General features: G+C 39.5%; 1 protein-coding gene across 5 annotated transcripts in view; it reads right to left on the reverse strand.

Annotated features, from left to right (window-relative positions):
• The window catches only part of OSBPL9 (oxysterol binding protein like 9), a 253106-nt gene that overhangs the window by 68357 nt on the left and 168693 nt on the right, over positions 1 to 16056 (reverse strand). For 4 of the 5 annotated variants that reach the window (XM_053693484.1, XM_053693488.1, XM_053693487.1 and 1 more), the window contains 3 exons: positions 4402 to 4440; positions 1664 to 1757; positions 1325 to 1429 (listed from right to left, as the gene is read on the reverse strand). In XM_053693484.1, the coding sequence (XP_053549459.1) occupies positions 1325 to 1429; positions 1664 to 1757; positions 4402 to 4440 (238 nt within the window). The remainder of the gene's footprint in view (positions 1 to 1324; positions 1430 to 1663; positions 1758 to 4401; positions 4441 to 16056) is intronic. The other variant, XM_053693485.1, reaches the window with a different exon arrangement.

The raw sequence follows: 16056 nt of genomic DNA on the forward strand, positions 1-16056 counted from the left end.
AAAGTATGAAGGAATTGTTCAAAATTCACCAAAATTTCACCACAGTGTCTTAAAGCCTTAAAAGTATTGCACACCAAATTTGAAAGCTTTTTACATTTAACCCCTATACAGTCCCTGGTATCTGCTTTGCTGAGACCCAACCAAGCCCAGAGGGGAATACGATACCAAATGACGCCTTCAATAAGCTTTTTCAGTGGATCTGAGCTCCTCACACATGCATCTGCATGCCTTGCTTCTCAAAAACAACTGCGCATTAGTGGCGCGAAAATGAGGCTCTGCCTATGACTAGAAAAGGCCCCCAGTGAAAAAGGTGTCCAATACAGTGCCTGACGTTTTTTTAACAGAATTCCCAAGATTAAAATAACTCTCCAAGGTTATAAACCATTAAATATGCTTATAAAGTAATCGTTTTAGCCCAGAAAAATGTCTACCAGTCTTTAAAGCCCTTGTGAAGCCCTTTATTCTTATATTAAAAATTAAGAAAATGGCTTACCGGATCCCATAGGGAAAATGACAGCTTCCAGCATTACCAAGTCTTGTTAGAAATGTGTCATACCTCAAGCAGCAAAAGTCTGCTCACTGTTTCCCCCAACTGAAGTTAATTCCTCTCAACAGTCCTGTGTGGAAACAGCCATCGATTTTAGTAACGGTTGCTAAAATCATTTTCCTCTTACAAACAGAAATCTTCATCTCCTTTCTGTTTCAGAGTAAATAGTACATACCAGCACTATTTTAAAATAACAAACTCTTGATTGAAGAATAAAAACTACATTTAAACACCAAAAAACTCTTAGCCATCTCCGTGGAGATGTTGCCTGTGCAACGGCAAAGAGAATGACTGGGGAAGGCGGAGCCTAGGAGGGATCATGTGACCAGCTTTGCTGGGCTCTTTGCCATTTCCTGTTGGGGAAGAGAATATCCCACAAGTAAGGATGACGCCGTGGACCGGACACACCTATGTTGGAGAAATAAAAGATCATCCCTCTTTTTTATTTTGTCATAGAAACCAGCATAAACACATTTATAGCTGGGGTACAGCACAGATGGTCAGCGCTGACCATGCCAACTCAGGCTTTCTTCCTTCTGGGTATTTATTGGCTGGCACTGGACTGTTAATTGCAAGGTTGTGAACGAAAGCACTGAAATCCCTTGTGGAGGAAGACCAATGTAATTACTAGTGTAACACGGGCAGTAAGATATGTCTGGCACTGAGTATTAATGCTTTATAGTGTGTGATCTTGTTCCTTAAATGTGCTAGTTTGCAGATTTAATATATGGATTTGTGTTGTAACATCACAAGCAAAAGTAAACTCTTTAACTGGACCTGTGCTATTAGGTGTTGGAATCTGATGGTTTCCGAGGGCATTCCCCGCCGGTCCAACAGCTAAGGAGGATGGGCGAGTTTCTCCTTTACACCCCTGGACGGAATCTAAGTAAACAAAACCACTACAGGTCAATACAGTACACTTTAGACCATAAACTTTATAAACCAAACTAATATTTAAAGGAAAAATAGAAAGAAAAAACCCCCAGAAATCACATAAATGTTTTTAAATGTACAATCTACAGAGACATCATCACTGGCTCTTATTACTTGAATCGGTCACTCACAAAAGCAGAATTTAGTCGGTATGGGACCTGCAGGACATTGGTTGGTACATACCGGGTATCGGGACAGTCTGTGTTGGCATAGTGTGGTTTGCAGGGGCTTCCAGAGGGCTTGGATGGTAGATGGAATCCACAGGATTTATGGTGCTCTAAGTGAGACAAGGAATAAATATTAATACAGGGGTCACCAAAGTGTCATATTAAGTTGGTTGCCAAAGTATCCTTTGTGTGAACAGACAGGGTATAACCTTTTATCTGAAACAAACTGGTGACTACATTACACATACACTGAGTGACTAAGGCTGTTTGATAAATTACAACTGTCTTTTATTGCCCTGACAGCGGTATTTATCACACACCTATATGCCAGTTTACAGGCTGCCTGCCACTGCTTATTGAACCAGATGTTGTAGTCTATATAAACGAGAGTGAATACATCTATATAACAAAGATTCTAAAGTAGGTGTCAGAGACGTGCAGTAAAATTATGAAAATGACAAAACTGTGATGGAAGAAATGCCTTTTAGTGCAGCTAAACATGAGCAGATTATTAAATCATAACTAAAAGACATGAAGAAAATAAGAAAACAGGTTATTTTGCATTCTTAGTGAATACACTGTAGCACCAAATGTCACAAACTTACCACCTCTTCCAGCTTTCATCTCTGCAGCCGTTCTGTATGCCCTAATAACAAACGCACACTTTATGCTGGCACCAGAAGCCTCTCCCCAGCTGTGTATGCCCCCCAGGGCAGAGAGCCTGTTTAGATGTGCCCCATTGCCCTACAGATCTGAAAGTCATTCCCTTTTAAAATACCACTGAATACTAAAATGTGCCAGGATGCACTGGGGATTCCTTTACAGTTTTATCTGGTCAGTGCCTATGGGCACACTGCCTTATGTAACTTGCATTATGTATAAACTCAGGAGTCTCCTGGGGCTTTCCCTTTCCTGCCAGATGCATCTTCCACTTTTCCCAGCTAGGACTTATTTGTGGAGAGACGTAAAAACAAATGTTGCAAGTAAGACATTAGAAAAAAAGAGATCTGTTGCAAAACAGTGCCTTGAAAATTCTAGATCTCTCACACACATTATAAACACACACACACACACACACACACACATACACATACATTATACTCACACACATTATAAACACACACACACACACTAACAAAACAACTTTCAGGCTGGAACAAAAGGTCTACACTACTTTAGAGACTTTAGCAGGTGTTTATATAGGGGAAGGGTAGATGCCATAAAGAGTTCTGAGCAGTTTCTATCTACCTGAAGTGTTAACATGCCCACAAGTACTTTATATTTCTATCTATATTGCTTTCTATCTATAGATATATTTACATTTCTCCATAAGGACTTGCATAAAGTTCTAGCAAAATGCTCTGGTGCCCAATTTTTTGTCACACCTCCTGTAACAGGCAATGTTGCGGATTTATATTAGTATTCTTAAATACTTATCCTGCACATATTTAAGAAACAAAAATTATGCTTACCTGATAAATTATTTTCTTTCCTGGTCCACAATTACCTTCATTACTGTTGGGAATTCAACTCCTGGAGACCAGGAGGAGGCAAAGACATCCCAGCAAAGCTCAAGTATCCCGACCTCCAGCAGCTAACAGCTATCAAAACTTTTACTCAAAATGATTACATGGACACAGCATTACCCCAGTCCTGCTTGAAGGGAACCTACCCATTCAAGGACTTAATTTTTCTTCAGAGCACTATCTTCGCCGCTTCCTCCCTGTTACGGAGGCAAAGAATGACTGGGGAGTATGGGAAGTGGGAGGGATACTTAAAGGGACATGAAACCCAATTTTTCTTTTCTTTCGTGATTTAGAAAGAGCATGTCATGTTAAACAACTTTCTAATTTACTTCTATTATCTAATTTGCTTCATTCTCTTGATATCACTTGCTGAAAAGCATATCTAGATATGCTCAGTAGCTGCTGATTGGTTGCTGCACATAAAGGCCTTGTGTGATTGGCTCACACATGTGCATTGCTATTATTTCAACAAAGGATATCTAAAGAATTGAGCAAATTAGATAATAGAAATAAATTGGAAAGTTGTTTAAAATTGCATGTCCTATCTGAATCATGAAAGTTTAATTTTGACTAGACTGTCCCTTTATTTAAGCTTTGCTGGGGTGTCTTTGCCTACTCCTGGTGGCCAGGAGTTGAAATCCCAAAAGTAATGAATGGAATTGTGGACTCTCCATGCCACAGAAAAGAAATTACATTTTTTGCTTTTTTATCATCATACTTGTACTATAAAAATAATTACTACACATTAATAAGGTTTTTAGTCAGTCTCCCCTTGTGTGGGAAAATAAGACACGCATACATGTATGCGCACCACGCCATGCTTGCTGTAACACAGACATCTATGCAAAACCACAATTATTTTACTAGTGAAAGCCATACGCAAGCAGAGATTTTACAGGAATGCAGAGGTGGTTGTTAATATAGTGTTAAAACTAAAAACTTTGTATAATAGAGTGACAATGCTCACTTAGACAGGACTAATTAAATCAATGTAAAGGGCAGCAAGATCGAGAAAAACGCAGGGACGAACGTTATCTACTTTATAAATGAAGGAACAACCAGCACAAATCTGTATTCGTTAGTGTGTGGAACAGATCAGTGGTGATTTTACAGAAATGAATAGTCTGAAAAGGAGAAGAAAGATTGAAATCACAGGAGAACCAGAAGGCTGAAGTCGGAGGTCAGATCGATTCTGCAGGAATAAAGTATAACATTAGGTGAAACTTACTATAAGTCCATCAGCGTGCTTGTCCTCGTTAGTTTGGTCCTTAAGAAAACAAACGTTAAGACAATGAACATGCAGTCACATTTCGGACAAGTAGAACAGCTACCATACTAGTAGTGAGCAGCTGCAGACAGTAACTCAGCAGTTTGCACCACTGACTTATTTCTGTGCAAAAGTGAAACATTAACAATTCTCTTCACTTGCTTTATTAACAGGAATCTGGCTTTACCAGTTCCCTTTAGTTATTATATCCATAAACACACAGTCAATACACACTGCATCGGTACACAGCCACATAGCTTAAAGGGACACTGAACCCAATATATATTTTTTTTCGCGATTCAGATAGAGCATGCAATTTTAAGCAACTTTCTAATTTACTCCTATTATCAAATTTTCTTCGTTCTCTTGCTATCTTTATTTGAAGAAAACAAAAAGCCATCTAAGCTAAGGAGCCAACCAATTTTTGGTTCAGACCCTGGATAGCACTTGTTTATTGGTGGGTGAATTTATTCACCAATCAGCAAGAGCAACCCAGGTTGATCACCAAAAATGAGACGGCATCTAAACTTACATTCTTGCTTTTCAAATAAAGAAATCAAGAGAATGAAGTAAATTAGAAAGTTGCTTAAAATTGCATGCTCTATCTGAATCACAAAAGAAAAAAAAATGTGGGTTAAGTGTCCTTTTAACATCAGGGGAGTTATACAAGTTCATTAGCAGCAGCAATGGCCGCTCCAATATACAAACAGCTAGGGACCAATTTAATAGGTTAAACAAGCACATAACATATAAAGAGGAGGTATTAAACAAAGGTGTTATTGCAGTTAAACGCCAGCAGATTTGAGCTTCAGGACAACTGCTCATCACCTCCGCAGACTGTTCACCTAAATGTCCGACCTTCTGGTTCCCGAAGTAATAGCCTGGCTGTTAATTTTTTTCTATATGTGGATTTTAACAAAAAATCTGGCTGCATCTAAATATGTTTAATGGTTAAAAAATAAATAAGTGCTGAATAAATCTACTTTTTTCAAGCTTGTGCAGTTGTGGGAGCTGACTATACCAGCCAATAAGCATAATTCCAGCATTTTATATCATTAGGAAAGCATTTTAATCGCTGCTAGTTTCTATACAAATAGATTTTACTTAAATGTCCTTCATAAAGAACGTTAGTATATTTAATTGCTGTTCTTTAAAGAGCAGAATGCTTTAAATGTCCCCTAAATTACTTCTCACTGAGAACGATAAGTAGACACTTATAAATAACTAAATAACACATCTACTGATTTTCATCTGAAAACGCCATCAAAAGGGACAGTCAACACCAGAATCTTTGTTGTTTAAAAAGATAGATAATCCCTTTATTACACATTCCCCAGTTTAGCATAACCAACACTGTTATATTAATATACTTTTTACTAGGGTTGCACCAATACCATTTTTTTAAAACCTAGTACAAGTACCAATACTTTTTTTCAAATACTCACCGATACTAATTACCGATACTTTTTTTTTTATTTTAAATGTCATGTGACAGTTTCTCAAGCACAATACAGACTAATGATTTAAGATAACGTCTTTATAATTATGAAGAACTGTAACTCAAAAGACATTATGAAATAAGTTTTATTTGCTTGTTGTCACAATGTTGTAAAAACTAAGACATTTCAAAGAACATGTTTATAAATAAAAATATTACAATAAAATATATTAATAACAACAACAATACATAAATGTAAAATCACAACCAAGTGCAATACAGTTAAAAATATAACAGTGCACTGTTTTATCATGGGGAACAACACTATGGGATAGATTACATTGACTGGTAAGCTTTACCAATGATCTGTTCACATTTCCAACTCCATAGACTTTAATGGAGTTGGACATGTAATGAGATCATTGGTAAAGCTTACCGACCAAATGTAATCTAAATCTAGTCCTATAATTGTAGGATGAGTGTTCATAGAAATTAACTTAATATTAGCTTATATAAGCTAAGGATGTTCCTCAGAGTACAGTATGTTTTGAGCATAATTTTGTAAGATGAGAACTAGCAGTATAACAGACAATCTAGCAAAACATTTTTCAAAAGTTAGCGGCAAGTTCTTTTTAAGGAACAGAAGCATATCTGCATGTTCAGCTATAAGTCTGTTTCTTTTATCAGTAAGAACGTTTGACGCTAAGCTGAACAGTCATTCACTTTCCACACTACTGCATGGGGCAGAAAGATATTTTTGGGCCATTAAATCTGTTTATTAACTGCCCAGTACTTCAGGGTTTGTCTGAATGAGGTACAGTGATCTCTCCCAGGTAAGCTTCCAGATGTATAGTAGCAGCTTTTGGAGCACTGCTCTCAGACGTACAATAATACAAATAATAGCAATTTTTATTGGCAAAACAGAGGTGAATAATTTTTTAGTTAAGCCTCCACTCCAGATTAAAATGAAACGGGAACATGAAGTTTGAAAAAAACGCCACAAAATGGCGTATGGGTAAGATCTGGAGGTATCGGTTTAAGTATCGGTGCATTTTCACAAGTACAAGTACTTGGTATCGGTACCGATACTAGTATCGGTGCAACCCTACTTTTTACCTCTGTAATTACCTTATATCTAAGCTTCTGCAGACTGCCCCTTATTTCAGTTCTTTTGACAGACTTGGATTTTAGCCCATCAGTGCTCACTCGTAGGTAACTTCATGTGCATGAGCTCAATGTAATATATATGAAACACATGAACTAATGCCCTCTAGTGGAGAAAAACCTGAAAAACTGTCAAAATGCATTCAGATAAGAGGCGGCCTTCAAGGACTAAGAAATTAGCATATGAACATCCTAAGTTTAGCTTTTAACTAAGAATACCAAGAGAACAAAGCATGCCCTATTTAAATCATGAAAGTTTTTTTTGGACTCGACTGTCCCTTTAAAGTCTATGAGTAGATACATCATTTGATACATTTTTCTAAAGGATAGTGATTGACCGTTGAATTAGATGTTCCAAGAAAACAACAAAATATAAACAGCATTTTCCTCACCAGCTACATTGGCAGATTAATTTCTTGGCATGTAAAGGATTAAATGTCTTCGACATACTGCGTCAGTGACCTGTAGGACAGGTGACATAAGTATCCCCCCTCCCCATACCAGCAAATGTTTGCCCTTCAGCTGGAGCATTAACCAGAGGTTTTAGCAGCAGCAGTGAATGAGGAAGGAACAGACTATGCCGGCAGCTGTACGAGGAGTGAAGGAACAAGGAGATGCTGCTAATGGATACTGACTAGTGGTGTTCATCTTTCACTAATGGAGCGGTGTGTACTTCCCAGGTCCTCAGTGACCTCATGTGACCCTTTGTTTTGTACCATGTGTCTTAATAGCTTACATTACACTACATAAAGCATAGTTGTCAATAAAATAGGTTGTTAACAGTAACAATAAGTAATTTGATTTTATTACCCATGTGATATCTAGTGGGCCATTATCCTTTTATATGAGTTTGAGTTCCTGTACTGTATTGTCCCTCTGCCATTTCTGCTGAAGGTAATTTACATTATTACTGTGTAAAAAAAAATAATTGAAAAAAAAAAACAGATCTCCTGTGCGAAACACATTTGATAGTGTGCTATAGATAAAGTATTTTGCCAAAAACACGTTTTTAATCTGTTTTGGAAAACATCTGCCTTTTAATTTGTTTTTGTTTTTTCAAGAGGAAAAGGATAAAAAAATAAGTGCAGCTTTATTTTTTTATTCAGATGATCACACTTTATAAAAAATAAAGTCTCCCCAGTTTGCTTCCCTCTAAATCCGGACCTACTGCCCCTTAATGCCGTCTACTGTTAATTAGCGTAAAACTTTATGACATTATCCTGCTTCAGACCAATCTGTAACCTGGATAAAGTTTGGGATGAGACGGTTTATATATCAGTCTTCAACTAAGGGAAAAAAATCATCATGAGCCCTTTTGCTAATCTAGTCTAAATGTAGTACAGCAATTAAAATTGCCTGTCTTCTGAGTTACCACGTGAGCGGCCTGATCAACTGACATTTTATTGGTTTGGTCTTACCGACAGCGCAAGACTATGCAGCCTTTATTTAATAGAAAGATGAAAACATGACCCACTGTTGTGTGTATGGAAATGCCGCATTAAGGTTTAGTACCATGTATGACAGAGTAATGACCCTATTAAGGTTTGCCTTTACCAGAGTCTGACCAGGATTTCACAAGGTCATCATGGTCACAATTTTTAACTTTGTGTAAAAACCATGACCCTTCTCTAGTAATGACACAGTGAGTGGTTGAAGAACAACCCAACGTTCATTAGTCTTCTGAGATTCATCGGCTTTAGCTTTTACTTCAAGACTGTGCAATTTTGTCAATAGAGCAGATAAAGTGATGTGGCTTCTTTATTACAGGAAACTTTCATGTACCAATATTATTCCATTCTCTGTGAGAAAGTTCTCAGTTCTCTTGCCCTCTACTCCTCCATCACTCGCGTACAATTCATGATAAAAGTCACATCTGTCAGATTTGTGGACATATGGAGGAACATGAGTGGTGGAGGCCTGAACACTTGTAGATGTGTGCAGTGGACATATGGCACACCTTTACATAACATGCTTTGCAAATCTTCAGTGACTGGAAACGTTTCCTTTATTAAATATTATCAAAGATATTATTTTGTCAGATACCCCTTATCTGCAGTCTTGTACAGGACGGCAGGATGGCGAAGTTCCACCATCTCCTTCAAAAGGCTGACAGGACATTTAGTGTACTTGGAGAAACACAGAATTCTCTCCTTCTAAGCTATCCCAACCATAATGTTCAGAATTTAAACCTCAGCTAAAAGATTAACATGCTAATCTGTGCATTTCTTGGTAGGTATATATTACAATTATGTTCCTTAATGTTTCCTCAAAATGTGTCTCTAGAGAGTGCTAAAAACAGGCGATTAAAGGGACAGTCTACACCAGAATTGGTATTGTTTTAAAAGATAGATAATCCCTTGTTTACCCATGCCCTAGTTTTGCATAACCAACACAATTATATTTATATATTTTTTACCTCTGTGATTATCTTGTATCTAAGCCTCTGCAGACTGCCCCTTTATTTGTTCTTTTGACAGACTTGCAGTTTAGCCAATCAGTGATGGCTCCCAGGTAACTTCATGTGCACAAGCACAGTGTTATCTATATGAAAAACATGAACTAACACCCTCTAGTGGTGAAAAACCTGATAAAATGCATTCTTAAGAGGTGGCCTTCAAGGTCTAAGAAATTAGCATATGAACCTCCTAAGTTAAGCTTTCAACTAAGAATACCAAGAGAACAAAGAAAAATTGATGATAAAAGTAAATTGGAAAATTGTTTAAAATTACATGCCCTATCTGAATCATGAGTTTTTTTTGGACTAGACTGTCCCTTTAAGAACTGTACTGTGTCTTCAATTCTATCTGCTGGTGAAATAACTGTTGAACAATAGGTGATGCGCCACAACCGCAGGGGGCGGTATTGCGTCATGACATTTAAAGACATTTTTTTTAACTCCAATAATTACGAGGCAGAAGAGTGTGGATTCTCACATACAGTGTGTTCACAGTTTACAGCTGTGAGTGAGAATTACACACAGAACATGGATATAACAACAAGAGAGAATTAAACGCTATTCCACAGTCAGAAACGCTAACTGTAACTCTAAATTATACATAAAAATAAGGATACAAAATATGAGCACCAAGTATTTACTTTTTCAAACCAAGAAATATATAAGCAACTGCTATTAAAGGGTTAATACACTGGGAGAAACAAGAACTCTCTAAGCAGGCTAAGCCTAATTCTATCTGTAATTATTAACCTTTGTTTGCTGACTTGCACTAAATCTGCACAAAATGTGACAAAGCCACAAAAAAACTGTAAATGACAATATGCACTCTAACCATACGCAGGTACAGTACACTGTGTACCGCCCATATCCCAATAACAGATGTATGGTTGGGGCAAATACTGTGGTAAGGCCTCCATATAAATGAAAAGCATTAAAGGGACAGCCTACACCAGAATTTTTATTGTTTTAAAAGATAGATTATCCCTTTATTACCCATTCCCCAGTTTTACATAACCAACACAGTTATATTAATATACTTTTTACCTCTGTGATTATCTTGTATCTAAGCCTCTGCAAACTGCCCCTTTATTTCAGTTCTTTTGACAGACTTGCAGTTTAGCCAATCAGTTCCTGCTCCCAGATAACTTCACGTGCACAAGCACAGTGTTATCTATATGAAATACATTAACTAACACCCTCTAGTGGTGAAAAACTGCTAAAATGCATTCTGAAAAGAGGCGGCCTTCATGGTCTAAGAAATTAGCATATGAACCTCCTAGGTTAAGCTTTCAACTAAGAATACCAAGAGAACAAAGCAAAATTGGTGATAAAAGTTAATTGGAAAATTGTTTAAAATTACATGCTCTGATCTTCCGGTGGGAGGGCACAGAGTGTGGACGCAAAAGAAAAAGCTCCGCTGCTACTAATACTCAAACTCGAGTTACACCGCAAAAGTGCCACCAGAAAACACTGATACCCCTTGGCAGAGGACACTACTACTGCCGGGATAATTCTCAGCAAGGAGTCAGTCATCAGACTCCCCCGCTGCAGAAGTAAATAGACAGACGAAACCGGAGCGAGCCGCGCTCCCACCCGCTAGACTAACCGGTTGGGAACGGACGGCAAGCAACCCTCCAGCCTGAAACGGGTGGTCAGAATCGGACGATTACACCCCCGGTAAGAGCCCGGGGCATGCTATAAGACACTGAGAGGTCTGAAACCTAACGCCAGACTAACGGCGGGAACGCCGCCATCTTGTCTCCTTACGCCTGACACCTAGTATTAGAGGCAAAGTGACAGTTAAAGCCGCAACTCACCTGACAACAAAGATAAGCTTAAATAAACAGGAAAAGACTGCGGGGAGCCCCCAAACTACAGGACATAGTATATTGAGTCCCTGATAAGGAAAAGCAAATACCTAACGTGATCACCACAGACCCACATACGCTATAGGTTACCAAAACGAAAAGCAATAAGATAGGTTTCCTGGAAAAGGGAGATCGCCAACAAAACCAATATAAGCCCTAGCAAGACTATACCCCCAATTAGGAACAGAACACTCTAAACATGCAGGGCTAGGGGGTCAAGCCCAGCTCCCCCCCAACCCACCCATCGCAAACGATCCTCTTAGTTCTGATACCAATTTGTGAACAAATAAGCTTTGAACAGAAGGTGCTTAGGTGTGGAGTACCACATCAGAGGCCTGACCTACTGAGAAGCAACGGCAAACATATTTAAAGCTGCATGCAAAAATACTACATTTCCTTTAATAAGAAAACAGGAATAATGGCAGGAAGGCTTAAAAGCGCTGATAAGAAAAAAACTCAAGCAGAAACATCACAGCTCCACGTGGACACAGAAGACACGCAGCATGCTAACCCTGTGGACCCCCATCCAATTGTTTCCCAAATATCAGCACTTTTCTTACCAAAAATTGAACAATTACAAACAGGGATGGACTCATTAACAACTGAAGTTAAATCATTTAATGGGAGGCTAACACAAGTAGAACAAAGGGTGGCAGAGGGGGAAACCCGCCATAGAGAAGCTGAGGCCAATATTCAAACATTGCAGCAGCAAAATGAAAGACTGTGGGCGAAAATTGACGACCTGGAGAACAGGTCAAGAAGAAATAACCTGCGAATAGTAGGAATCCCAGAATCCCTCCCAGGATCACAACTAATAGAATTTGCAGAAAACACACTGCCAAAGATGCTCCATATCCCGCAAGCACACCTGCCATACACTGTAGAGAGAGCCCATAGGATTGGAGACCAAAGGAAGATAAGTGACAATAATCAACAATCAAGACAGATTATGGTCAAATATCTCAATTTCAAGGCAAAAGTAGCAATTCTACAAGCATACAGAAAAGCCCCGCAGTTGGAATTCGAAGGCAGGAAAATATACCTGTTTCAAGACTATTCTGCAGCAGTAGCAGCCAAAAGGAAAGAATTCACGCCTTACTGTAAGCAACTTATGGAACAAGGAAGACCAGCAGCCCTTCTGTATCCAGCGAGACTACGTCTACAAACAACCAATGGTCCCCTGTACTTTGATTCACCAAACCAACTCAGGTTACACTTACAGAGGGAAAGCAAACAAGAACTGTCACGGGATCGTGAAAATCGCCCTTCAACCTCAGACAGATGAAAGCTGTTGCCGAGATCACAGAAGAAACGAACTTAACAATATTAACGCAACTTGAAGACTAAGACAAGTTAACTTATATCCTTTACAATGTGGGGGGGGGGGGGGACACTTCTTGATTCTTTGTTCTGTTTTATTGTTTAGGTATTTAAGTATTTAAGTGTTTTATTTCAGTGTTTTATTGCAAAGAATACTGCAGCTGTTGTTATTGTTGAAGAGAAATAGACAGATCGAACCAGCCTCGAGGCGCCACCCTAGGGGAACACAAAAAAAAAAAAAGGGACAGACCTGGGAGACTGCACAAACGAGTAAGTAAAACGTACCTCACTACTCCCACACAACTATATCTAACATAACACACCACACATCTGCGACTGAAGCCAACAAGAAACCAAAGTTAGGTCAATAAAACGCTAGGATGAGGATCACCACATGGAATGTGGGAGGAATAACCTCACCAATCAAAAGAAAGGCGATTCTGAAACAGCTTAAAACAAAAAAAACTGACATTGCAATTTTAGAAGAGACTCATCTATCACAAATAGAGCACCAAAAACTGAAGCAGGGATGGGTGGGGGAAGTCCTGTACACACCATATGAGGGGAAAAGGGCGAGAGGTGTGGCAATGTTGTTTCGTAAGGGGTTACAATACACCACTCTACAAACGGTATCTGATATAGAGGGCAGATATCTGATAGCTAAGGTTCAATTGGAATCGCTCAGTGTGGTTTTATGTGGAATATATGGCCCCCAGACAAGGAAAAGAGAATTCCTTAACCTCCTACACACTAAGCTCATTCACTTCTCAGACCTCCCCATCATAGCAGGAGGAGATTATAACATCGCTCCCTACACACCAGCGGATAGATTCCGTGATCCTAATAGTATCACACAACACACGCACCATTGGAAAGAATCTAAAAGAGAAACTCTAATTATTAAACACTTTGGGAGCACCCTAGCTCTGCTGGATGTATGGAGGGAAAGAAACCCAGAAGCAAGAGACTATACATGCGCACACCCATCAAAAACCACACTATCCCGCATAGATTACTTTCTAGTGTCGAAACAGCTTTGTCCTAGAATTGGGGAGGTGAGAATAGACCCCATAACCATCTCGGATCATGCCCCAGTCACATTAGAGCTGCACACAAACACACCTCACAGAAAGGCATGTAGGTGGAGATTCCCCACACATCTATACCATGACACGAACCTGAGAGGTCACCTAATAGGGGAATGGTTAGCATACAAAAACCTCAATGCCCAACACATGACCAACATTTCACTGTTCTGGGAGGCTGCAAAAGCAGTGCTGAGGGGAGTGGTGACGGGATATACAATTAAAATGACTGCAACCTACAAACGAAAGGGAGAGCTGCTGTTACGCCAGCTTTTAAATGCTAGAAACCAGTATCTGAGATACCCGACAGAACATAATAGAATTAAATACAGAGATACTAAGCAACTTAGAGACACACACCTCATCCAGACATCAGTGAGGGCTCAGGATCACATGCAGGCGAAATTCTATCGCTATGGGAATCGCACGGGGAAACTACTAGCGAGGGTTACCAAGCTAGATAGAAAACCAAACTACATAACAGCCCTTAGAGAAAAGAGTAAACTACTAACGCAGGAGAAGGACATACATGAAGCATTCATAAACTACTACTCTAACCTATACAGCGCCCAAACAATACCCAATGACCAAAAACTGAATTTCTGGAAAGACATAAACCTCCCGAAGGTGACCGAAGAACAGCTCCAAAAACTCAATGCCCCAATCAGCTCACAAGAAGTTATTAAATCTATCGAGTCATTACCCTTGGAAAAGACCCCTGGCCCTGACGGACTACCAGGGGAATTTTATAAAATGATTAAAGGGGAAACAGCGGAGACGCTCACATTGCTCTTCAATACAATTAGAGAGGGAAGAGCTAACCTAACTAGCAGATTTTCGGAAGCGAACGTGACAGTAATACCCAAACCAGACAGAGACCCCCTACTGACATCTTCATACCGACCAATATCCCTTCTTAATTCTGACTACAAACTGTTCACGAAAATACTGGCCAATAGACTGACAGAAATCTTACCCTCACTGATACACGACGACCAGACGGGATTTGTAAAAGGCAGATCATCAGTGAAAAATATGAGAAAGCTACAATCCATACTAACTTACTATTGGGGACTAAAGAACCAAGACCGAGAGACAGAAAGGGGAGAAGCCTGCCTAATACTTGTGGACGCTGAAAAAGCGTTCGACAAGATATTATGGGACCATCTATTTACCACATTGGAAAAATTTGACATAAGGGGTGACTTTATGACAGCCATACACGCCATTTACACTGATCCTAGAGCAGCGATCCTAGTTAACGGTACTCCTTCTAGGGTATTTTCCCTGGAGCGAGGCACGAGGCAGGGCTGCCCCCTGTCGCCGCTCCTCTTTGACCTTGCGTTAGAACCACTAGCAGTTAAGCTTAGAAAAGATATGGAGGGACTGACTATAGGCAAAGAAACCATGCATATCTCACTCTTTGCGGATGACATGATTCTATACATGAAAGACCCTAGGAATAACATCCCCAATATCATGCGCATTATCACTGAATTTGGACAAATATCGGGATACTGTATTAACAAAGAAAAATCAGAGCTACTTTGGCTACATAATAAAAACCCTACTGTTCCGCTTCAGGACAATTTCAAAATCATTACTAATACCTTCAAGTACTTAGGTATCACTTTGGCTAGGGATCCCAGGCAGTGGTATGACTTAAACTTCAAACCCTTACTTAAAGGTCTAAGATGTACATTGGTGACCTGGTCAGCACTAACACTAACACTGTCGGGAAGAGTAGGATTAATTAAAATGATTCTCTTTCCCAAATTACTCTACACCATTCAAATGTTACCAGAGCTCATGCACAAACAAGATCTCCTCACACTGAATAGAGACATCCTTCAATTCTTATGGAAAGGGAAAAAACACAGAATAAGCTTCACAAAAATGACCTGTACACCGGAGATGGGAGGGTTTGGACTTCCAAACATAGAGCATTATAATTGGGCTGCCCTAGCTAAATATGCAATGGATTGGCTTTTAGATAGAAGCACCTTCACTAATCTTAAATTAGAAGAAGAACTTATCACCCCGTGGTCCTTGAAAATGCTTCCACACATGACCCGTGCACAAATTGAAGGGGCGGTGGGCACTACCGCCCTCTTCCTACACCCTTTGTTGGCGTGGAGGAAGATATGCAAAGCTCTTGGACTCTCAAACAGGCACACTACATACCTTCCACTAAGGGGTAACCCAGACTTCCAGGCGGGTTTTACTACCAAACCATTCAAACAATGGGAGGGCTGGGGACTAACTACCATAAGACAGATGCTATCA

Source organism: Bombina bombina, chromosome 10 (assembly GCF_027579735.1).
Source record: "Bombina bombina isolate aBomBom1 chromosome 10, aBomBom1.pri, whole genome shotgun sequence".
NCBI classification, from domain to species: Eukaryota; Metazoa; Chordata; class Amphibia; order Anura; family Bombinatoridae; genus Bombina; species Bombina bombina.